Source organism: Rhinolophus sinicus, chromosome 7 (assembly GCF_057876585.1).
Source record: "Rhinolophus sinicus isolate RSI-liver-muscle chromosome 7, RSI-T2T, whole genome shotgun sequence".
Taxonomy (NCBI): Eukaryota; Metazoa; Chordata; class Mammalia; order Chiroptera; family Rhinolophidae; genus Rhinolophus; species Rhinolophus sinicus.
Genome location: NC_142507.1, coordinates 586,453 through 612,605, shown reverse-complemented (window position 1 = coordinate 612,605; position 26,153 = coordinate 586,453). Strand labels below are relative to the sequence as shown.

Sequence of the window (26,153 nt, the reverse complement as noted above, 5' to 3'; positions counted from 1 at the left end):
GCTGGTTTCTTCCACCTGGAGTTCCCACTATACGCACATGTGGTTCTGAACTCAGATCTACACAGCATCACGTTTCTATTCAAGACGCAGAAACAGGAATGTTTCGTGGAGTGCTTTAGTGACAGAGAAGCAGTCCTGTATGCGGGGGGGGGGGGGGGGGAACTAACCCCAGGACACGACGCTCTGGGAGAAGTGACCTCACTGCTGCGTGCAGCCTGTGGATGTCCAGGGGGCAGGTGTACACATTCCCTTCAGGGAGACATGTCATTACACAATGTTCTTTCAGGTGTGAGGAGCTAAATTTCAAGTCTACGCGGCCTGACTGGGAAATGTGGGTGTGAGTGTGATGCTGTATCACTGTCCCAGCCCATTTCTGAAGCACGAGTGACACTACATCAGATACGCGAGGTCCCAGGAAGGAGTGTCTCGTTTCAGTCAGAGGCACATGTAACATAATCACCACTAATGGCATCTTCCTGGCCTTAATTAAATCCAGATCTTGCAGAGCTCTGATCCTGTGCCATTTGGTAAGAAGGAGATGAGTCAAGAGTCAGCCTACAAGAACGTCTGTCCAGGGCTAATGCACGTAAACAGTTCACCTGTCTCCACGTTCTCCGGCCTTCTGAGATCACCCCTCTAATTAAAAGTTGGTCCAAACCCCCTCCCCACCCCGCCATGTAGATGATGAAAAGCTTTATCCCCCCGTGCTTCCAAATGACCCTCGCGGGGGTTGAACCGAACCTAGTGCTCACCTCCAGCTGTCAGATCCTGCCTCTGCTGGGTCCTCCCAGCTCATCCCAGCTAGCCTGAGAGCCAGCCACTGGAAAGCAGGAGACCCTTCTGGAAGCCCTGTCCCCGCCCGCTCTGCCCAATGGCTGCGGCATTCTCTCATTTCTCATAGCAAGCCAGCCACGCCTTCCCTGCCTTCCCCTTCCAGCCCAAGCCTGAGGCCCATCTGTTCACACCCAAGTGCCTCCTGAAGGTGATTTATTGAAACAGAAGGCAGCTCTTCCTGTGAGCCATTGTGTCACCAGAATGTTCTCCCTACTACTTGCATATGATGTGTTGAAAACACAGCTAGACACAGTGGGCTGGTCTACCAGAGACCTCAGCACAAGTCAGGGATATGGCGGCCTTTTACTTTTGCTAAAATACATACATACACCAAATTACGTATTTGGGGCTCTATAGCATTCTTTTTGTTATAAAATTATAAAACCACACTTTTTTACTGTAAAGTGTCTTTTTCATGGTATATTCAGCCATTTAAAAAATGGTAAAAAAACACACACAAAAAAAACAAATGGTTTGTGCTGTATATACGCCTTAAATTGTTAGAATAACAGAACAGAATCTGTTGTCTGTAACATGTATATTAGTTTCTCTAAAACATAAATAAGATCATTTTCCTCTCTACTAACAATTTTATGAATGTGCTTTCCAGTGTTTCAAGTCTTAGTTCATTACCAGCTGTAACAACCTCCTTCGGCCATCTTCCTGATGACAATTTTCATTATCAATATAAAAAAGCCATCACATTTAGAAACTCAGCATCTCAGGTTTGACTCCTTGGTGAATATTTCCCTGTTTTTCCGATTTCATGTTCAACATTAATCAACTCTTTTCCTATAAAAAATGCTCTATTTCATTTAGAGATAACGTTTAATCAACTGCCTGCATCCTTGTTTCATTTTCAGGAACCATTTAGGTTTCTGTGTCAGGGGAACACAAATATTAAAGCTATAAATGTATTTCTTAATGAACTTATAGTAACATTTCATTAATTTAAAGCCCGTCCGTACAAAAGAAGCATAGCGACAGAAGGGCCCCCTCATTCTATTAAAGCACCCCATGAAAGGAATTGAACCAGGAAAAGGCTTTCCAGGCACATTTGAAGAGAAGGGTAAGGAGATCACCTTGAGTGGGCTTGGGGTATTTTGCTGCGGTTCCCCAGTGACATGTGGTTCCACTTTGATAGTTTTCAGTAACTATCCAGACCTTTCCTTCCATATAACAAAGCAGCAGAACTGACTTTGCTACTTAACAGTAGTTTCTGGCATCAACCTGCCATTAGATGTCTCACCGCTCTTGTCAGGTCAGTGTAGTAGAGAGGTCACACACTGGGCATCGGAGTGACTCCTCAAGGAGTTCCTAAGGCATGAAACGGCAATTCACAACTGGCTATCAAGGATCAGTGTGGCCCATGCATCAGTCATTCAACAAGTATGTCCCAGACGTCTCTAAGTGCAGGCATGTCCGCTCCCCTGGTCCTGTGTGGACTGTAATTTCTAGATCACGTTATGCGCCCAACATTACCATTATCTTTCAAATGTCCACTTGAATGATACTTTGAATGGCCTGACTTCCCAGTTGGTTTTCCTGAAGCAGATCCTGAAATGAGTACTTGGCTGCAGGACTTTATCTGCAAGATGACCCAGAAGTATTCGTGAGGGAGCAGGAAGACTGACACAAGTGTATGCTCCTCACAAGGATCCTTTTAAAACATGCGAGGACCGTCCCATACTGAAAGCCCATGAACAGCTGTTACCCACTCTACCCAAAGTCCATGCGATGGCCTGTCGTGCCCCAACGAAGCCAGAAGCCAATCCCCCATCTGATTTCATTTCCCACCACTGCCTCCTCCGTCCCTGAGGCCCAGGAATCAGGCCCCTCGCCAGCCTGGCACAGGCCATGCAGATTCCCTTCTCAGGGCTTTTGCACTCACACCTTCTCCCTGAGACAGTATTCCCCCGGTGTCTCTCACCCCTTCCAGCTCTTAGCTCAGGCATAACCTGCTTAGTAGTGCCCTGCTTCTCACTTCAAACCCTCCAATAGCCCAGCCAATGTCCTCTGCATTATCTTTCTCCACAGCACTTATTATACGTTGTTTTGTTTATCACCTGTCTCCTCCCACTAACATGTGAACTCCAGGGGAGTAGGTGATTTTTGTATGTTTTATTGATTTCTGTATCTCCTGGAATAGTGCCTTGTATACAACAAGCGCTCAATACTCGCAGGCTGAATGCATAATAAGCTAGCACGAATAAGAGGCTCCATTATTATAAATAAATTCTCTCCACAGGGAGAGAATCACCCTACGAGGACAACTCTGATTTTCAATCTGCTTTGATCCTTTGAATCTAGACTGAGGAAAGAGTTCTGGAATCCCAGGCGAGCATTCAGAAAACCTTAAGGAGTTTTTCATTAGTAAGGAAGAATATCTTTGAGAACATTACTGCAAATTTAAAACATGTACAAACATGTTTTATATACTAGGAACCTCTAGAAAGAGTACACGTTAGGACATTGAGTCATTTGGAGGAGGAGGTCAAATGTGTATATTCACATATATTGAATTACATGTAATATAATATTACACAACAAGCGCTCAATAATACTCACAGGCTGAATGAACAACAAGCTATATGTGATAGAATTGAATTTTCTTCTCTTGTTAACATGCCCCTCTCATATATACACATACACGTATATGGGATGGGAGAGATGTACATTAAAAGTGGAGAAAACTGTCCCGTGGTCTTTGAAGGATGCCTGTAGAAAGGCAGGCGAGAAGACCAGTGAAACGGGGTATGTGAACATGCTTTGTGAGGCAGGAAGGAAACGAGTTACACAGACGTATAAAGTCCAGTGTTCATCAGCCAGGCTGCCGAGAGTGAGGCCTCGTCCCAGAGCTGTGGCGTAGGGTGGCAGAAAGAGTCCCTTGTCTCGCCTTGTCTGCATCAAGGTGTGAGGTGGCCTAGGCGCTGGCATCCCCTGCACTGCCCACACAGGTGCCCGCTGTGCCTGACCTGAGTCATCATGCCACGGGGTCAGAAGAGTAAGGTCTGCACCCGGGGCAAACGCCTCCAGGGTGGAGATGAGACTGAGAGTCTCCAAGGTAATCAGGCCGCTGCAGCAGCAGCAGAAGAGTGCCCCTCTTCTCCTGTTTCTGGGGTTCTCCCCCAAGCTGCCCTGCTCCAGGAGCCTCAGGGAGCCTCAGCCGCTTGGGCTCCTGATCTGATGAAGGTGCCCAGAGCCAAGGTGAGGAGGGCCCAAACACCTCCCTTGTAGCGTCGTCCACTTGCTCGGCTCGCCAAGCCCCTGTGCCCAGGAAGGCACAGATGCTGGTGCAATCCCTCCTGGGAAGTATAAAATGCGTGAGCACATCACACAGGCAGAAATGCTAAAGGTGGTCAAGAAGTAGTACAAGGAGCACTTCTCTGAGATCCTCACGAGAGTCTCTGAGCACATGGAGCTGGTCTTTGGCCTGGAGTTGAAGGGAGTCGACCCCAGCAATCACTTCTATGCCCTGCTTGCCGTGCTGGATCTCCCCAGTGAGGGAAATCTGAACAGTGATAAGAGTATCTCTCCAGTGAGGATCTCCCCAGTGAGGGAAGTCTGAACAGTGATAAGAGTATCTCTCCAGTGAGGATCTCCCCAGTGAAGGAAATCTGAACAGTAATAAGAGTATCTCCCCAGTGACGGAAGTCTGAACAGCGATAAGAGTATCTCCCCAGTGAGGGAAATCTGAACAGTAATAAGAGTATCTCCCCAGTGAGGGAAGTCTGAACAGCGATAAGAGTATCTCCCCAGTGAGGGAAATCTGAACAGTGATAAGAGTATCTCCCCAGTGAGGGAAATCTGAACAGCGATAAGAGTATCTCCCCAGTGAGGGAAGTCTGAACAGTGATAAGAGTATCTCTCCAGTGAGGATCTCCCCAGTGAAGGAAATCTGAACAGCGATAAGAGTATCTCCCCAGTGAGGGAAGTCTGAACAGCGATAAGAGTATCTCTCCAGTGAGGATCTCCCCAGTGAAGGAAATCTGAACAGCGATAAGAGTATCTCCCCCGTGAGGGAAGTCTGAACAGCGATAAGAGTATCTCCCCAATGAGGGAAGTCTGAACAGTGATAAGAGTATCTCTCCAGTGAGGATCTCCCCAGTGAAGGAAATCTGAACAGCGATAAGAGTATCTCCCCCGTGAGGGAAGTCTGAACAGCGATAAGAGTATCTCCCCAATGAGGGAAGTCTGAACAGTGATAAGAGTATCTCCCCCGTGAGGGAAGTCTGAACAGCGATAAGAGTATCTCCCCTGTGAGGGAAGTCTGAACAGTGATAACAGTATCTCCCCAGTGAGGATCTCCCCAGTGAGGGAAGTCTGAACAGCGATAAGAGTATCTCCCCAGTGAGGGAAATCTGAACAGTGATAAGAGTATCTCTCCAGTGAGGATCTCCCCAGTGAAGGAAATCTGAACAGCGATAAGAGTATCTCCCCAGTGAGGATCTCCCCCATGAGGGAAGTCTGAACAGCAATAAGAGTATCTCCCCAGTGAGGGAAGTCTGAACAGTGATAAGCCCAAGACTGGTCTCCTGATGAACATCCTGGCCGTGATCTTCCTGAAAGGCTACTGTGCCACTGAGGAGGAGGTCTGGGAATCCCTCAACGTGTAGGGGGTCCACGCCATCTTTGGGAAACCAGGAAACTCATCACCAAAGATTTGGTGCAGGCGAAGTACCTGGAGTCCCGCCCGTTGCCCAGCAATGATCCTCCACGCTACGAGTTCCTGTGGGGCCCAAGAGCCCACGCTGAGACCACCAAGAAGAAAGTGCTAGAGATTCTGGCCAGGCTCAATGAGACCGTCCCGAGTGCCTTCACAAAGCTGTATGAGGCGGCTTTAAGAGATGAGGAAGAGAGAGCAGAGGTGAGAGCTGCAGCCAGGGCTGCCAGTATTGCCAAGGTATTGCCAAGGCCAGTGCGCCTTCCAAGGCCATGTCGCACAGCTCCTCCCACATGTAGCGAGGTCTGGGGCAGGCTTTTCACCTTGGGGTTGAAGAGAGCAGCCTGATCAATAATGTTGTAAAGATTTTGTAGGGTATCCAATGGACACTTGTCTCATTAGGGAGACCACCTCAGGGATGGTGTAGATGCCTGATCACTGCACTGTACACCTGAAGCTGAAGCTGAACAATATGAATGTCAACTACAATTTTATATATATATATATATAGTCACAAGAAGCGGAGTACAGCATTAGGAATAGAGACTGTGGAAATGCAATAGCTGTATGCGATGTCAGAGGGGTAGTGGATGGGGGGAGGGGGGCTGTCACTGTGTGAGGGATGTAAATGATAAATGTCTATTACATTGTTCTGTGCACCTGAAACTAATAAGAATAATAGTAATTTTAAAAAGAGAGAAACAGAGAGAGAGAGAGAGAGAGAGAGAGAGAGAGAGAGAGAGAGAACAGCCTGCCTGCTAAGTAGTGGGCGGTTGAGGTCAGTTTAGTTTTAACAAAATGTTTATCTGCTTTTCCTTTTTTTCATGAGTAACTTCTGGGTAAAGATAGAAGGAAAGATAGATAAGATACTAGAGAGATACATAGATAGATAAACATAGAAAAATAGAACATTTTCAGATGTTATTTGTTTTCATAAAGGTTTAGAACATTCAAAATCTAAATATGAGAATAACATGGCTGTCACATATTTTGCTATCTAGAATGTTTGAAAGTTACAGTTTTGGAATTTATAAGACAAATTATTGTCAAAAACGGTCTACTTTTAACAAGGTGTTTATCTGCATTGCCTTTTTTGTCATGAGTAACTTCTAGGTAAACAGATTAGATTAGATCAGATTAGATATAGATATAGACAGATATGTAGTATTTTTTTCAAATGTTGTTTCTTTTAATGAAGGTTTAGAACCTTCAGAATATAAATATGTGAATGCTATGGTTCTCACATTTTTGCTGTTGAAAAGGTTTGAATGTTACAGTTTTGAAATTTGTAAAACAAATTGAAAATATTCAATATTTTGTTCATGATCTAGATAACATGGCATTGAAACAGGATTTTCATGGAGATGTAAAAGAATCCAACAATAAAATACTTGGGATCCCAAGATAGAGGAACGAAATTAAAAAAAGAAATTCACTGTGTTCAAAGAAAGGAAGAGAGAGAGAGAGAGAGAGAGAGAGAGAGAGAGAACCGTGTTCACATCTGTAACCTGACACTAAGGCAGAGTACCGAGGAAGCAGGGCCCTGAGGGGACTGGTAGCTTGTGACAGCAGTGGGGGAGGGCATTGGAGGCAGCCCCATAATGAATTAGGGGCAGGAAAATTATGGTCTCTAAGCCAATGGTTCTCTGACCTTAGCGAAAAAGGAGTGGCCAGTTCTTGCTCCAAACCCAGGTCCAGTGTCCCTGGAAACGCTGGCTGTGTAGGGACGGCTGGGCCCAGGTCGCACACTGAGAAGCACTGCAGCAGGCCGTTCTGGTGCTGGGGAGGGAAAACCGGCCTGGGGAAGGCAAGGCTCCAAGTTCAAGCCCTCTGTCTGTCTTCCAGCTGCGTTTTCGGTGCTTTCTTAATGATGGCCAGAAGGTGGCATGCGTGACTCTAATTCCAAAAGTATCTCCCCACACCGCTCCAAGGAATTAAGGGTTGCATCACCCAGCGTTTGTGCGTTCAGCTCCCCGTGGAGACAGCACAGGAGACAAAGCAAAGTGTGAGCAAATGGACAGGAGAAAGCCGCACGGACCACAACTCACCACCCGCGAACACTGCATGGCCGACACGTGTTCTGAGAAACCCCTCATCATGAAACTCTAGAATTGAAAGCATTGGCTTACAGATCATTCTGGAATTCGGTTTGGGATTTTCTTTTTTTAGATGTTTGGTTGGCTGCTTGCTTTTTAAATATCTGTAGCCTCCTACATTTTCCCTTTAGAGTAGCAGTGATGAGAAACTGAACTCTGCTGGCGTTGATTTCCACAGCTCACATGACACAAGCTTTACAAGGCTCCTGGCACATACCAGATAAGCCTCCCAGGTCGAGGCTGTGAAGAAGCCGAGTTCAATCATCAGACACCCTCCAACTCCCAGTGACTGGACGGGACAAGCCACCTGCGGAAGGAACTGCAGCCTGGGGAGACAGACAGGCAGTGGCCTGTCCACATCTGCTCCTGTCCCCTGTCCCATTAGGGGAGGACAGGTGTGGTCCTCCCTGCACAGCAAGCCTCAGCTAGGGAGTACTGGTCACTCCCTGTGTTGTAAGTCTCCGCTGTGACCCCTGAGCTGCGCTGTGGTCAGCTCAGGATGGCTGTGTGCCCCGGCTAGGCCAAGTTCTAATGATAGGATGGCATGTTGACACCTCCTGAGGGCCAGAGGGTGGCGGCCACAGTGAGTAGTGACTCTGGCGGGGGACAGAAGGCCGGGCATGGGGCAGACCCTCACCCCATTGCCGACCAAAGGATTCCCAACCAGGACGTGCAGGTTCCTTCTAAAGAGCATGACCGTCTGGTCTTCACAAAAGTTCTGGAAAGTTGTCGCCAACTGTCTGCATTCCTAGCACCTTCTGTTTCCACGGGATGTATTTTGAACAAATCCCCTTTCTAAAAGAGCAGAGCATTTCCCTAAGGACTCCAGCCATAATCTTTCAGTCAGGTTCTTCGGAACAAGGCCCACCCCTTGACGCATGAGGGGTGGCGGGGCCAATGACACACTCATATTGCCCCCTAGTGACGGAGCTGCGGCACCAGGTGCTCTGCTGGCTCTTCACGAGCAGAGGGCTCCGAGTCAGGGCCAAAACAAGTGTGACATCAAAGCCAGTGATGGAAAACCATCTTCGTACCAGGAAAGCAAATCCTCCTAAAAGCCGGCTCGTACACGCGGTCTTGCAGGCCTTCCATCTCCAGATTCCCTCCCTGTGGGAGCCTGTATATGAAGGTGGTGTGGGACTCAGGCATGATTCACAAAGGCACCCCGAGAATGCTGGACTCCCGCCAGCTCCTTTCGGGCCGATGGCAGGAGGGCCGGGCGGCCGGCTCATCTTCTGGGAACCTGTCTGTCAGGACTGAACTGGTTACACACGTCCAGCTTCTCCAGCTGGTCGTGTACCCATGGGGACACTAGGAAACACAGGGCTGTTTGTCACGCTGACAGCAGTGTCACATGTCCACAGCCCCCAGCAGCCTGCACCTTTCCACCCTCCACGGTCCCTCGTGTCTAAGTCACCGTCTTAAATGGCACCACATGACACGAACTCTGAAGCCACCAGGATAGCCTTCAGTTCGGTCCTGATGACTAACTTCCGGCATCTGCTGAGGAGACTCTGCACTGACAGCCGCCTCGCAGAGAAGCGCAGGTTTCTGTCCTCTAGCAGGGATTCTCAAGCTTCATCGCGCGTGAATCACCCGAGAATGTTCCGCTCCAGTAAGAACAGGTGGGGCCTGAGGTCCTGCCCACCGAGAGGCCCCAGGGCCACAGGTCACCGGAGAGAAGCTGGCAGGAGTCTCGGGCACGGGCTGGTTCCTTCCTGGGCACTGGATGGTTAACCGAAACACAAGTAATGAGAGATCTTGTCCTGTAAAGATACACACGTATATGATTTCCACTAAACACCAAAGTCAGTGGGGCAATATTTATTTCACTGTTTTAGATATAGAGGAATCTTTATTGAAGTAGGAAGAAACTTTAGAAAAGGTACCAGAATGAAGGACACACAAGGATGAGTCAGAATAAGAAAGTAGAGACAGAGGTGGGACGAGGGACCGTTGGGTGGGGGCAGAAAATCCTCAGGACAGAACTTGAAGCAGGTGGGCAGGTGGTGAAGGCTGGGGTCCTTTGTCCTCTGCCCTGGCCCGCCTCCTCCTGGGAGAAGCTGAGGAACACACTCAGCACCTGACCTGTGAGTGTGATCCGGCTGTCACCAGCCTTGCACTCGGCTGTTTGCACAGATCACCCACACCACCCGTCCTGAGCCCCCCTCTAAGGAAATCCTTCCTGGTATGTCATTCCAGTTCCTTCCGTGATTCCTTCATTTCCACAAGGAAGACAGTTTTCCCCTCGGAATAAAGCCTGTACTTGGTACTGGGAAAGGACAAGATTTTGGTGCATCTTATTTTGATCGTCTATTATGAAGGAACTCATTATGTTCATCCTTTACAAAGCAGCTTCTGTCAAAAGTTGGAATATTTTGAAACCTAGTGAGTTAGAGTCATATGTATTTGTTCTATAAAAAACCTCTCACTTAATGAGAACCATTGGACTGTAAGGGGTAAGCCAGCGCCCTAATTCCCAATATAACTTCTTCCTAATCCAGACACAGACAGGCGTGAACAGGCACTTTCTCTCCATCCTTCCTGTTGGAGGGGGAGGTAGGGGAGATAGATGGGCCGAGGCCTGCTCCGGGGCTCTCCGTCTCCTCCTCCGAGAGAACCAGCTGTTGAGTGGGCTGTGGGGACATGCCAGGAAAAGGCTCCAGCTGCGCCGCACAGGAGAGGGCGCAGAAGGGTTCCCGCACCCTGAAAGCACTTTTCCTGGGAGCACAGACAACACAGATGTCAACTCTTACTGAGTGTTTATTAATCTTTCCATTTCCAGTACCTTACATGCTGTCTGGTGAATAGCAGGTACTTAATACGGAAAAGACTCAAGACTTTTCAAGACGCAGAATCACTGTAGATGCAAAAAAATAAATATGCTCGGGTTTTCTTTCTCCCCAGAGATTAGAAAGAAAAATGAAAATCAAGGAAAATAATACTATCTGACAACTAAACAGCAGTTGTATTTAATAAGGATACCTTTGTTTTATCTTTTTTCTACTGTTTTTCCATGTTTATGCCTACCAAATATTTTAAATGGCTAAATATGCAGACTATGTCAGTTTATGTTCACAGAAAAATATCTTGCTGTTGATTGGGTAATTATTGACCTTAACACAGAATGTTAACGGCTATCTTGTGGGGGTAGAAAGAGAACTGAGAAAGGCTTTCACCATTACATCACCCATATCTGTTGAATTTTTATGTACAAACACGACTTTCTATTGGGAGGAAATCTTCATTCCTTTGCCTCATGTTGACTTAAAGGGACGATACTAATATTTCTTGCATCTCTCCCTCTGTCACAGGCTCTTTCCCAGGAATTATCTGACAATTGAATTAGGACAATAAACTGAGACAGCTCATAGGCCCTTTCTCAGTCTTTTCAGAGCCAGTCTGTCCACTGGACACGTGCATTTCTTTATTGTCTTGATGGGCTGTGACACCCCTACCCCCACCCCAAGCGCCACAAACTCCAGTAAGGAGCCAGGACTAAGACTGTGTCTCCAGCACCTACCAAGATGCTGGCTCCCAGAGCGCTCAGGAATAGACACTCGGTACTAAGTTAACAGACCCCTGCCCTCTCCCAGGTGGTGGGGGCGGCCCCTCCTGAGAGGCTGGCAGTATAGAGGTGTGGGGGCTCCGCTGGTGATCTGTTCAGAGTGAGGTGTCCACTGTGTCTGCACTCAGGCCACGTGCGTGCGCTCGGCAGACACAGCGGACTACTGAGCTCACCTCTCACTTGGCTCCAAGTTCAAGAAAAGAAGGAGGATATTATTTACTGGGTATCCTTGAATCCCAACATTTTTATCATTAAAACTTTTCATTTTGAATGGACTTATTTTATTAGAGTGCTACCTTACTTTTTAAAAGCAACAAAACTACTCTATAGTCCATCAGATCAGAGGTGGTAAGGAATTTATTTTAAATTGGATATTGGCTGAATATTAAAATCAATGGTTTAAAGGCTTGGAATAGTTTTATCAACTAAGACTTACCTAACTTAAGAGAGTCATAACTTCTTAAATTCTTACATTTTCAGAGCCTATGAAAGCAAGTATTTCCGTCACCACTGAAAGCACTTAATAGCAAGCAGGTAGGGTCGGGACCCTTCCTAAGACGCTCACAGAACACCTGACTTGCCCGCTGGAGCAGAGGGAGGACACAGAGCAGGAGAAGACAAAAGATAAAAACAAGCCACAAGAACAAAAGCAGCCCCCCAGTCACGTCCTAGGCTTTTAGACAGCAGTCTCCCCCGCACCCCCAGACAAGTGCAGGATTTTTCCTTGACGCCATTCCCTTTGGCTGCAGTACGCACGTGGCACCCCCACGGTGAAGGCCTGAGCAACACCAGTGGGGCCTTCCACACGTCCTCCTCTTGAAACTCAGAGCAGAACACTCGCTGACCCTGTGTCCTCTGCCAGACAAGACACGGGCCACACAGGCCCACCTCCTGAGAAGCTGAGGCTCCCCCACCCACCCACCCACCGCCGTGGTTACAACTTGCTTACTGTAGAGGGAAACTTGTTTGTTGTTGTTGTTTGTCTGGAGGGGACACGTAACAGCATGAAATTGCCTTGGACTTCATCCTCAGGACCGGCCTTTATAAGACAGCAGGGGTCCCCAGGTCCTGCCCCTTCCTACCCAGTAACAGTGGGGAAGTGACGTGGGCTGAGTGCCCCTTGCTGGGGCCCCGTTCACAGAGCTTCACTGGATTGACCCATTTGGTCCTCCAAAAGGCCGAGGAGATGGACCCTAGGAGGTGAGGGCAGGACAGAGGGCATGAGCGACCAGCTCAGGATCACAGAGCCGGTCAGACAAAGCCGGGGTGAGACCCAGGTAGCCCTGTACTACAGCCTGGACTCAAACACTTTGCCGGTGGGTCCTACAGTTTTAAATCTAACCCACGTAGATAAGAAGTATTTGTTACTAGGACCCCTAGCAAGACTGATGTCCTACAACACAACCCAGGACACACCACATCTAAATAATTGACACCAGAATTTTGGGAGACTACTTACTCTTACTTCATGCAGTGCCCTGGTATTTTCTATTGTATTTTACGCTAAAACTGCTGGTCACTCCCCACCAAACTGATTTCAAGATCCACGGAGATTCATGACGTGAAGTTTGAAAAACAAGGCCGATTTCTTTTTCCCACCCTAGGAATTCTGTGAGGATGAGGTAGGGTGATGTGTACAGAACACGCTGTGGTGCACACAGAGGAGGCCCCCGGGGCCTTCGGAGCAGCTGTAACTGCAGGACGCAGGGACAGCGAGGGGAGCCTGGCGGGCTGGGCATGGACTGCTTGCCAGTGAGGATGTGTACCTGGCAGCGACAGCCGGAATCTCCCCAGTGTTTCTAACGGAACAGGGTACTCTCAGGGAAATCCACCGTCAGGAAGGGAGCTGGCTTGTGGTCAGGTCTGGTTTCCTGTCTCCACTAGGAAGGGTGTGTTACAAGTTGCTACGCCTCTGCTGGAACCCTCAGGACGCCCAATTATGGGTCTGTTTTCATCCAACACTATTCTGGACTCTGTCAGCTATACAAAGCTGGTCTTCTGACATTTTATAAATTACCCCTAACTCAGCGGCTTAAGACAACACTAATCTGTCCTCCACAGGTCAGAAGTCTGAGCCAGTCTCACTGGTAAAAGCAGGGTGTGGGCAGCTGGCCGGGCTGCATTCCTTTCTGGAGGCTCCAAGGGACAGTCATTTCCTCACTTTTCCTAGCTTCTTTCTAGAGGCCACTGTATTCCTTGGCTTGGGGCCCCCTCTTCCGTCAAAGCAACAGCAGGTTGACTCCTCCCCACATCAATCAGTCTGACTCCAACACTGACTGCCTCTCGTCTCCTTTCCTGAATCTTCTGCCTTCCTCTTCCATTTTGTAAGGACCCTTGGGATAACCCCGGGCCACCTGGATAATCCAGGACAATCTCCCTATTTTAAGATCTTTGGTTCCATCACCCTGCAAAGTCCCCTCTGCCATGTAAAGTGATACCCAGAGGTTCCAGGGATTGGATTGTGGACCTCTGCAGGGGGAGGGAGTGCAGGGTAGCTCTTCTGCTGCCCAGGGGGACAAAGCACATACAGCAGTACTACAACAACAACAACAACACATAACGTCAGCATTTGCTGCACAGTGTGTGCTGTGGATAAACGAGGCTCCAGACCACACGGACGCCCAAAGTCATACCGAGAGGGCACGCCCCATCACGCCCCATCTGCCTGCCGGTGAGGTCACGCTGTCTACCCCGCCTGGGCATAGCTCAGCACTAATGTGCACGTCAGTGGTTTGCAGCTCCTCCCCATCACAGCTGCATTTACCCTCTTCCCCCAGGGACCTTATTTTGAAAGATTTGGCATGGTGATATTGTTTTCATTAATGAAAGACAAATTTCTAATTGTAACATCTGAGACCTTTGAGCTAACTTTTTTGCCTCTTTGGATTTATATAGTTACTGCCAAAATAGTGCAGCCTAATATCTTATTTAATGTATTTTGGCATCACTTGGGAATGCTGAAAACGGAGCTCAAATCACCCCTTTCGTAGATGCCTAGGAGTTCAGACAAGAAGGAAATCAGGGGAGTAGAGCAGTCGGAAGAAACGAGGTCTGACCTGAATCTCAAGGAAGTAGAGCTATCAGACCAGAAAATGAAAAGTGGGGATGACATCTAGGAAATGGGGACGCGTTCATGCAGGGTGGAGAAACAGGAAGCCTGTTAGGGAGAAAAGGAGAGTAAAGAGAACAGAAAAGCATCGATCGAGGCTTTGAAATACAGGTCAGTAAGGTTAAATTTAACCAGCCAGCAAAATACAGAGGCTGAACAGTTTCTGAGCAGGTATCTTTGGGCTTGGGGAGACTAATCAGTTACAACAAGAAAGGAGGAGCTGAGCAACTGGCCTTGTAACTCACCTTCAGGGAGGGAAGTTGGACATCTGGGAGGCAAGGAAGGGCATAGAGACTAATTTACTTGATCTCATTTTGAGTCTTCTAAATTCTATACAATACACACGTATGAGCTAATGCAGATGGATACACACATGTAATGCATATATTATTTGTGGGTAACATATGCATTACGTTACAAGTAATAGACACATACTTGTAATATATATTATATGTGTGTAATATATTATATATGCCTGTAATGTGCAGATACATCCATGCAATATGTAGGTACACATGTGTGATATCATGCATACCTGTAATATATAGATGCATGTAATATATTATATATACCCGTAATGTATAGATACATACATGTACTATAGATACATGCATGTATTTTAGCATTTATACCTGTAATATATAGATATGTGCATGTATATATAGTATATGTGTGATATATCCTATATGCCTGTAATATATAGATACATGCATGTAATATAGCACCTATATGTGTAATTATAGATACATGCATGTAATATAGCACCTATATGTGTAATATATAGATACATGCATGTAATATAGCACCCATATATGTAATTATAGATACATGCATGTAATATAAGCATCTATACCTGTAATATATAGATATGTGCATGTAATATATATTGTAAAGATATAATATATCATATATACCTGTAATATATAGATGCACGTAATAATAGCATTTATACCTGTAATATATAGATATGTGCACGTAATATATATTGTATACATGTAATATATCATATATACCTGCAATATATAGACACAGGCATGTAATATAGCATCTGTACCTATAATATATAGACACTTGCATGTAATATAGCATCTGTACTTATAATATATAGATATATGCATGCAATATATATTGTATATGTGTAATATATATACCTGTGCTATATAGCTACATACGTGTAATATATGCATACACATAATACATTCTATACATGTAATATAGAGCTCTGTCATGTATAAAGACTATCGTTACTGACAGTTAAGTATGCATCTACCCCCAGCACCTGTAGGAAAAAACTCCTCCACTCTGCCCCTCCTCAGTAAAACAACTTCAGCAATTTTCTCCTTGTCTTAAAAAATGTGCTCCTTTGGTTTCTGTCTACCTCCTTCATCCTGGTGCCCATGTAGCATCACAAGCCTGGTGCCCGAGCATTTTACATTCCTTCCGTACACCTGCCCACCCTGGATGAGAACCTGCTACAGCACTGACTCAGAAACCTGGCCGGGTGCTGCATTCACCCCCAGGACCCGTTATCAGTCCTCTAATAACAAGGCCCACGCAGCCCAGCCCCGCCCAGCCAAGGGTCCTGGCTCAGACACTGCCTGCCAGCTGGCCTGGTCCTCACCCCAGGCTTCACTGTCAGCAGGGATGGGCATCAGTGTTTATCTCCTCAACTTAGTATGCAAATCAAAGGGAGCTTTTTATCTCATAGATCAACTGGTGTCGGTGTCCTATCAGGTTGTTTTGCTTTTACGAGCTAACTAATGAAATAGCTCCGTCAGTGTTTCTGTGGGAAGACACTGAACCTCTGCACTTGGTGGATACTAACACATACTTTGTCGGTGGTATTGGAAAGCCCCAGGAAAAGCCAGCAGCCCATAAACCCAGGCCGCCGACTGCTGCACTGCTGCTCTGGGCGGAGGCATCAGGGTGCCGTCCCTCCCTGTTGTGAGGTGTGGGCAGAGCTGCATTAGAAAACAACTCCTTCTTCAGGTTGCGACTGGACAGCATTCAAAGCCGCAGTGTCAAACTCCTGCTCAGAGTTTAGATGTTACACATGAGTTATATAAACGAGTACAGGTTACAGCAGGCACCGGAGACACACAACCCAAACTCACTGCCCCGCCCGATCCTACGCGCCAGCTGGTTGCTCTGCACATGCTGTCAGTTTTCCTGTGTGAGATCACGTGCTACATAGTATGAATGAGGGGTGACATCAATTACCTGATCTGCCCGTTTGATGTTAGTCAGCCCAGAAACACTTATGGAGCTCCCCACAGAAGACTAATTTTAGAAACTATGTTAACAGGAAAACACCGAAGCGCAGAATGTTTGCTAAGCCTCTAAAAATGTTCTCTCTTTTCTTGGAACTCCTGGGAGGCAGGAAACACCATGCTTTCTGCATGTGCCTAGCAGTGTTGGCCCTCAAATGACACGAAACCAGAATAAAGAAAACCTCAGAGCAGAGCCGTGACTCAGAACTGCAATGAATTCACGCGTCACCTTCACAATGCACAGAGGTGTGTCATCTCGTTCATTCCCCCGGACCCATCAGGAGAGAGGAGGGCGGTTTCAGCAGAATAGACAGCGTGGGTTCTAACGCAGACCGAGCTCGATCTGCTCAAGTTTCTAGATGTGAGTAAGGCCGAGCAAACTGCGCAGATTTTTAGAGGCTCTGCCCATCTGCCCACAGATGACAGACAAGTATTACAGACTCAAGGGACGGCACCGACTCCTAAAGCTTTTCGTCCAGAGAGCGGTATGACACAGATATGATTCACCACTGCTGCTGGCAGTCCCGCGTGGGCCCAAAGGCGCGGTTCTGAGTTCCATTCTGGGACTTGGTGGCCTCTGTAAACCGCACCAGAGTCTCTGGGAGTGACTTTCCCCCGTCCCGTCCTCCCAGCCATGGATGCGCTCCAGGAAATGCACCTTCAGTCACCAGTCACTTACACTGCCTCTCTAGCGGCCGCCGCTCTTAGAACAAATGTCCCGGAGTCTCTGTGGTGTTTCTGTTCAATACCGTGTCACACACGTGTGCACTCGGCTATGTCTCCAGCATAGGCTTCTTAGTGACTCACATGTCTCTCACACTAACTCAGATTACACACCCCTTGCACACTCACTGAATAGAAATCTATGCGATGCCTTCGTTCTAATGAGCTCATCACCCCATCACAAAGCAAATGCACAGAAAGCAGCAAATGCATGCTACTCGGCTCTGGCCTCCCCGTGCATGGGCCCCAGCTGTCCCCTAACTCTGGGAGACTGTATCATGGACCACACTCACCAAGGCTCAGTGCAGTGAAGTGGTTCACTCCACTCCCACTTCTAGCACCTTCTACTTGGAATATGTGGAGCCAGTACTCTGCTCCACGCTGTTTTCCCATCTTTAACACAGGAATTTACCACATCCCACCAGTCCGAGAGCTGCTCCCTGGAAGAGTCCTTTCACTGGAATAACACAGCCAGCCTCTCTGCACAGCTGTCCCCTCCCCACCTGCCCGCGCCCCACCCTGGGGAGAGGAGTGTCTCACCTGAGTTGTGAGTTTGGGAACATAGCAGCTGCTCCCTCTCTCTTCCCTTTCTCTTGGGAAGCTTCCTGCCTCGGAGAGAATCTGTCCTGCTCCTCCAGGTAATTCACTGATGGGGTAGCGTCCGTGGGGCAGGCCGGGTCTGTCCTTCCTGTGACAAGGGGGGTACAAGGTTAGTAAACCCACCTGCCAATACCTGGAAATCACGTTCTCCTAATTTCAATATGAAGTTCACATTTGGTTTCCATCCACTGCTTTTTCTTACTTTTCAGTTGGTTCTGAACTGTGAATAAAGAATATTATTTATTAGCCCCATCATATCTCAACAGGAATAATAGTTACAACACAAGATTGTCTTAATGATATTGTATTTGGTAGAATGTAAACATTTTTTATGTATAAGGAGTTAGTATTCCAATTTTAACACTTCTTTCATCTATTTATTTCATGGATGCAGTTTTTAAGGAGCTTCATTTATTCAATCAGATGACTGAACTTTGACTAAATCTACAAAGAGAATTAAACTTAAGTTAATATTCAATTATGCTTAAAGTAAAATATCTTCCATCCAGTGCTTTCAGTTGTACATGGTTTATTTTTTAACATTTAATAAAATTTTAATTTCCTAAATAGGTGACAGAAAATCCTACTGTACTGAATAGAGTCTAGAGTTTAGAGAATTATTGGAATATTGGCTGCAAAGAATTTTTCAAATCTGGTAGTTTTTTCACAAATTTACCTCTGTGAACTATAATGATTTTTAAACATGAATGTATAAATTTGGAAAAAAAAATACTTGAAATAAGCACGCCAGATAACGATGTATGTTTTTAACCCAAGAATTGCTTTTCACCTTCAGCTGGCCACAACATCTCTCCGTGGCCGAAAGTGACAGTAGGTGGATTATGTTCACATTCAATCATCATCCTGGGCACTGGTAAATGAAACAGATACAGCATTTGTCTTCACGGAGACCACATTTCAAACAGAAGCATGGCTACATAGTTTTGCAATCACTTTTCAATATTTCACAAGTCAGCCTTAAGGATTATCTTACAAAGTTGATAATTCTCACTTAAACTAAAATTGGCAAGGCCTCAAATACTTTATTTTGAGAACGAAAAGTAATATTTATTGGGTATAGCCTTATGCAAATAATTCTGTTTAATTCTCATAATACCCATAAAAAAGGTTTCAGTTTCACTACTGAATAGATGAAGGAAGTGAGGCTCATGGAGATTACATAACACCAAAGAGGTCATGAACTGATTAATGAAGAGGGAGACTTCTAACTCTCGTCCATCTGATGCCAAAGTCCCGTGTTTTTCTGCTGGAATGGATCAGTTAATGTCAATTATATCCCAAGTCGACACTGTTATTATAATAAGAAAGATTTTTAAAGGCTAAAAGTGATATGTGTAAAGACTTTAGTAAGCTATTATTAAAGAGAAACATTTTAAGATCGCTAGACTGAACTTCTATGAAAGACACCCTTGCTCACATGTAATCTAACTCTTCACATAAGCTGAGCTGTAACAAATCAGTCACACTGCATCTCTCAGAAGTCTGATGCACCTCGTGAGAGCAGCTGGACAGACTGAGGGAACGCAGTACCATTTCCTTGGCTCAAGTCCTGGCTCTCCACTTACTAGCTGCGGGACCTTACACACGTCAGTAATATCTGTGTGCCTCAGTTTCTGCATCTGCAAAGTGACAGTGATGGCAGCATACAGTGAGCAGTGTGTCAGTACTAATGAGCTGCTATATGCAAATTGCTTGGAAGAGGGCCTGATGCATAGCCAGCATCAAGTAAGAATTAGCTGTCACTGCTATCAGAACCTGTGTCCACGTCCCCATAACCCACAGAAGACTGGAAGGCTGGGATTGCGGCCAACCAGACTCTTCCTCAGCGGCACCAGGTCCTGACACAGAACCAGCACCAGGGGCAAGGCCTGGAGAAGTCCGAGGCGCCTGCGCTCTGACACATGCAGAGTGAGGGACCCTGTCAATGTCCCCCAGGCAGACCAGCAGGTGCACATCTGCAGCCCTAGAAAGCTTGTTTACTGACTCACTGCGAGGAGGAGAAATGTGTCCCGTGGGGGATCGTAGGACATCTCAGTGAGATCTTAGAAAGGACTTAGGGGCTTGTCTTAGGTGATTTGGGGGAGCATTCATGGAAATGGGAATCTTCCCTGCATTAGATGCTGTCCCGAAGCAGAGGTAATTTGCCAATAGGGGATCCTAATAATTCTCATTTGGACAGTGAGAGGAATGAAATCAAGCTGAAGCTGCAATTGGTAAAGCAGCAGCAGTCACTCATTACGGCCCCAGGAAAGGGCGATATTAGCTCCTTCTTCGGTTTGGACCGTTTATTTCTGTCTGTTCAGTCGTGACCATGCAGCCGTCTTACTTTTTCTTCCTCCATTACAGTCACAAAGCGGTCTTGTGTGAGGCTGGTGTTCTCTGAGCATGTTTATAGTCAACAAAACGTCACAGATTCCCTGAGTGCCAGGCCAGCTCCCAGCTAATAGGAGCTCTGCTTCCCCTTCTCAAACTTCTAAAGAAGGTTCTGCTCAAATGACAGAGCTGGCCAGGAAAACAGCAGCAACAATTACTGCTGTTATTTACATACGTTGACAGGCTTATAGTTCATCAAGTCCTTTGCGGTCATGTATAACTGAGCCTCTCAAAACAATCCTGGGAGGTAAGTGGGCCGGCCGTAGGTGCCCACACTGCCACCTGCACAGGCCGTCTCACCAGTCCTCCGTGTGAACAGTGCCCCTGGAGGTGTGCGACAAGCCTGGCCTGGCAGCAGACATTTCCATTCCTCTCTACAATTATGAAGCTGAGTCATAGAAGCTTCCTGTTTCCCAGTAAACCTCCGTGTGCTCTCCGGAAGCCGAACAGGTTCAGCTGCGGACGCCAGACCCCTGACTTGGTCAGTGTCCACCCCAGGCTGCCCTCTCATGGCCTGGACCACACGGGCGACTGCCTTCTTCCACAACTTTGTGGGTGCTACACAGCGCGCAGGACCGCTTTCACATCACCACTTCCTAAAGCAGAAGGAAAGAAGCATGCGTGTGTCTGTGTGTGTTGCCTACAAAGTTACTATACTGTAGGATAAGATATTTTGCTCAAAATAGCCTGCTAAATTCAGGGGTTGAAAGTTTTAAATGCAGACTGAGCTACTAGCAACATAGCTTACACATTCTTGGAAACGAGCCAAGCAAAATGTCAACGGAAAACAGGATTTCCTATGAAATAGCCATTATTAATCAGTTTTTGTCCAGCACTGTCTTTCTGTAGCTGGAAATTCCCCCTTGCAATTAAATTTATCTCCTGAGACATCACATAAAGTGAAATTGAAAATGGAATATCCCACTGGTAACAGCAAGCAATTCCCGGAAAGGATCTGGGCTTTAATTCAAACAGCTTGGTTCAGAGATCCTGTCTGTAACTTACAAACCGTGGCTTTGGGCAACATAGCTTACTTCTCTTTCCCTACATTACCGTGCGTGCGTGCTTCTCCCCTGCCCTGGCCTTCCCTTCAGGACACTCACCGCACTCTACTGCGTTGTTACATTCAGGTTTCCCTCTCCCTTATAACACTACAGGCTGGGACCACGTGTGTTTTGTTATCCTTGTGTTTCCAGCGCCTGGAGTCATAGCACGTAAACCATGTTAAATTTATTTGTTGCCTTAGGGGAGTGGCCTGGATATCTGGAGAATCGGGAAGGCTTACTTTTCATTTACATATGTTTCTATAATTCTTGAAAGTTTTACCATGCCAATTTGGTACATGTATTTTTTTCAATTAAAAATCATATTTATATGAAAAGAAGAAAAAAGAAAATGTTCCTTGCACACAAATAAGCAAATAAATATTTGGCAATGAAATAGTAGGTACTAGAAACTGTCTAGCTTCCTTTAAGCATGAGGTGATTTTAAGGCAAATTGTCTTCTCCATCTTCTTCGACATAATAAACCATACGTATAATTAGAGGACTAATGTGTAATTTCACTTGAATGTAATTTTTATTTTCTTATGAAAAAGTGATAGTCAAGCCAGCTCTGCCTTAGATCCAGAACATTCCAGTTTGAGGTTAACTAGGGGAGGGCAGCAGAGGGTAAAATTCCTCTGACCGTTTGCCTAGCATTGTAGTCAGCTAATCAGAGCTTTGAGAGTATACACTTTCCTTCTTTTGCCACTGTTACCTGTGTTTATAGATCTTTCAGGGCACCTCACGGAACAGGTTGGGGCATGATGTCACTAACCCCAAGTCCCCTGGCCTAGTGCCATCAAATAGCACAGGAATCCCTCCCCCACTCCCTCCAATCTCAACTTCTCCTGCATGGGGCATTTCCAAAGACTTTAGCAGCTGATAATCATAAATGACAATGCTAAATTCTTCGGCCTTCCCAAAGGACTTCCATTTCTTGAGCCTCATAACACAGATCATGAAGATATGAAAAGATCTGAGTCAGAATTTATATACCAATTGCATGTTTTCTACCAGGTTATGCTCCACATTTCCAGTTTTAAAGGCTTAAAAGTATGACTTCTTTCAATGAGCAATAAAAATGAGAATTTGCCTAAGAGGTAAAGGAAAATTTTCCTGAAGTTTTACAATCTAAGTGAAGAACATTTTCTAGATATTAATTTATCTGGTTAATGAATGAAAACAGGTCTCTAGTAGTTACGTCTAGATTCTGAACTTGTTTTGTTCTGGTCCACGTTTTTAATGAGTTGAAAATACAGAAGGAAAAGGAAGTAGCATCTACTGAGGGTGTGACATCTACTAAACACTATACACACATTATCTTATTTCATATTTACATTAGTTAGAGCAATCCTTTCACAGAGGGAGAAGAGAAGGCTACCCAAAGTAACACGGTTCATACATGATAAAGCAGAGAACTGAAGTCATGTCTGTATTTTTCCAAACATCATGCTTCCTGGAAAAGACCACCAATACAGCACAATGCAGATGTAAGAGATTAGGGAAAGGCTAGAAGAATGGACCTACAAAGCTATGAAAAAATTTAGTATGATTAAGTTCAAAAACTGAACTAGGTCTACAGATGAGATACTACGACACCCTTACTAGATAGCCACATAGTGACAATACTAAATGCTGATAAGGACACAGAGAGATGGAGCCTCTCACACACTGCTGGTGGGAACGTAGAGCGACACAGTCACTCTGGAAAATAGCGTGGTAGTCTCTTAAAAAAACTAAACACGCCCTTACCATTCGACCCAGCAATTACATTCCTGGGCATTTATCTCAGAGAAATGGAAATGTATGTCCACACAATTGTTCATATCAGCTTTATTACTAGTAGCTAAAACCTGGAAACAACTAAAATGTCCCCCAATAGTGAGCAGTTAAACAACTTTGGGGCACCCAGACCATAGAATACTATTCAGCAATAAAAAAAAATCTGCTATTGATACAAGAAACAACTCTGGTGGATCTCAAGGGCATTTTGCTGAGCAAACAAAGCCCAAAAAAAAAATCACACTTTCCCTAACATAACATTCTTGAAAAGACAAAATTATAGAAATGGAAAACAGATTAGTGGTGGCCAGGGGTCAGCGATGGTGTAGGGTGGGCGTAGGGGTGACTGTTAAGGGATGGGATGAGGGGCATCTCTGTGGTAACGGACTAGTTCTGTATCTTGACAGAAGTTTAGGAATCTATGATTTTAACAAAATGACACAGAACAATGTAGACACATTGAATGAATGTGAAATTGCTGGTTTTGATATTGTACTACAATTACGTAAGATGGAACCATTGGGGAAACTGGGCGACAGATACCTGAGACCTCTCTGTATTAGCTCTGCAACTGCCTGTTAGTATCTATTATTATCTCCAAATAAAAAGTTTTTAAAAATTGTGCTCTGGGTGTTTTAGTTTCCTGGGGCTGCCATAACAAAGAATCACAAACTTGGTAGCTCAAACCACAGAAATGTAGTGTCTTCCAGCTGTGCAGGTTAAAAGTCCAAAATCAATATGTTAACAGAGTTGGTTCCGTTGCGGGATGTCCCATTCCTCTCTCCTAGCTTCTGGTAACCGGCATTCCTTGGCTTGTAGGTGGCTTTCTCCCTGTGTCTTCACCATATCTTCCCTTTATGTGTGTTTGTCTCTGTGCCTAACTGTCCCATTCTTATAAGGACACTGGTCACAGTGGATTGGGCCTATCCTAGTGACCTCATCTTAACTTGATCAGCTACAAAGACTGTTTCCAAACACGGTCACATTCATAGGTACTGGGGGTTAGGATTTCAGCACCTTTTAGGGTACACAATTCAACCCATAATACTGTATCTAAAAGAATCAACTGCACACGTACAGGAGAGAAAACCTGTTTTAAAGGTAGTTCATATTTAAAAAGGAAAAAGAAACAAGTTAACAAAGATCTCCAGTTTTAGTTGATCACAGGCTCAACCTGAATTTACAGTTTAACAAGAGTGCTTGAAAAATGCATCCTGTCTTCCAGGGCAGGATGGAGTAGATTCAGATCAGAGGCAGGCACAGCCAGTCCCTGTCACCTATTCAATTCCATATGGAATTTTCTAATCTCCTTAGATGTAGGGGAATACTCCTAAAGGAAAGTAGATTCACAGGAGAACCTGTGAGACTGAAATCCAAGTGGAAGTAAATGAATATGCCGAAGAATAAAGATGACACACGTCCTCAAAGTATTCATCTTTGAAATCCCTGATACCACCTTAAAGTGGTATCCCTTGTGTTTGTTGAATGAATAACAAAGCTTAAATAGTCTATGCAGGAGAATTAGCCTTATTTAGTGTAACACAGCGGGCAATACTAAGAATAGGACTTCCTAAAACAGAAATCTCTATAACCAATGGAAAGGGCCTGCTCTCCACGCAGTGGATCTCCTAGTACTGCCAGGAGTTGCTTAAATGAAGCCCGCGACCATTTGTCTGTTGTTCTAGCACTAAGTGGGGGAGTGTACTAGCTGGCTGTCTTCCACCTTTTGTTTTACTTTTCAGCACTTTCACCAAAAGATGTCAGTTTAACCTTCATAGGAATTTTCAGAAAATAATTTCACTGCATAATGAAGTGATTTTTAAAACTGTATAATGGAGAAAACCATCCTGAAAGCTAAAGGCCCGAGGATGTGAGAAATAAAGGTGATCCTGGGGTCTCCCTTCACATTCTTGTCCTGCTTTCTGGATCCCATGGCTTTCTGTTTCTTGACTTATTCCCAGGTTTTGTTACAGCACATTTTCTGGTAGCTGTCTTAAAAACAAGGTGGATGGACGGAAAGTAATGATTTGTCTCCTTGCACACCTGAAAATGGTTTTATTTGGCCCTTACACGCGATGGATAGTTTGACTATGGAATTCTAGGTTAAAAGTTACTGTCCTTCAGAACTTTGAAGAGACTTCCCTTCATTATGTTTTAGCACGAAAATGTTACTGCTGAGAAATGGAATCGCATTCTCACTCGCGTCTGAAAACTTGGAATCCTCTTCAGCGGCAGCGCCCGGGGCTTCGCTCGCCTGGGGCGCCATCCGGGCCTTTTCTCGGCGGCCCTCTCCACGTGGAGACGCCTCTGCACCAGGCCAGGCAAAACTGTGCGCCGAGTTGGATCACTTCCTCCCTGCTTATTCTCTGCCCTGACCCTGGAAGCCGTAGTGTGGTGCCTGAGCGGACGAGGGAAGGGATGAGTGAGCGACTGAATGAATAAGTGGGTGTGGGGAGCACTTGTAGCAGAGCTCGCGGACAGCAAGTCACAGGGTCCGGGACCGTGTGTAAAGCCGGGCGTTTTACAGGGAATGTCGGAAGCTGTGAGGACACGCTTCGTGGCACGCCCCACCGCTGTCCTCTGTCACACGGACGAACCGGAGCGCCGGCGGCCGCTGTGGCTGTCGCTGAGGCGCTCGGTGGGTCTGGCCGTCGCCCGTCACGTCTGGAGGCCGGCTCCCGGAGGCGTCCGCCTCAGGCGCCGTCGCCCCGGCCCGGCCCGGCCCGGCCCGGCCCGCCCGCCGTCCCCAGAACCCCTGGGCGCCGCCGCGGCCTTACCTGGGCTCCGGGTCACTCCCTCAGGTGCCCCAGCCCGTGTCAGCGCGGGCGGGCGGGGAAGCAGGTCCGGCACAGCAGCCCGTCCTCCCGTTTTCCTCAGGGAGCGGGGCTGAGGAGCCCGCAGCCCGGCTTGAGCCGGCTGAGGTAATAACGGCCGCCGGCGGAGCGCGCGGCCTCCTCACACCTGCGCGAGCGACGGAATACACGCGGGGTTCCCGCCGCCGGCCCGCAGGGGTCGCCCTAACAGCGGCCTCTCAGCGTGCGGGGGCGGGGCGTTGGGAGGAGCCAGGGACG

At 46.5% G+C, this 26,153-nt stretch overlaps 1 protein-coding gene across 4 annotated transcripts in view; it reads right to left on the bottom strand.

Moving 5' to 3' along the window:
* Positions 1-1,302: 1,302 nt before the first annotated feature.
* Positions 1,303-26,153, bottom strand: part of LOC148757619 (uncharacterized) — a 99,787-nt gene continuing 74,936 nt past the window's right edge. Inside the window, exons 1-3 of one of the 4 annotated variants that reach the window (XM_088799331.1) lie at positions 25,860-26,074; positions 17,804-17,951; positions 1,303-9,318 (exon numbers count right to left, since the gene is read on the bottom strand). In XM_088799331.1, the coding sequence (XP_088655457.1) occupies positions 4,184-5,380 (1,197 nt within the window). In that variant the 5' untranslated portion in view covers positions 5,381-9,318; positions 17,804-17,951; positions 25,860-26,074 and the 3' untranslated portion in view covers positions 1,303-4,183. Of the gene's footprint in view, positions 9,360-17,803; positions 17,952-25,859; positions 26,075-26,153 lie in introns of those variants that run through there. The other 3 variants (XM_088799330.1, XM_088799332.1, XM_088799329.1) reach the window with 3 other exon arrangements.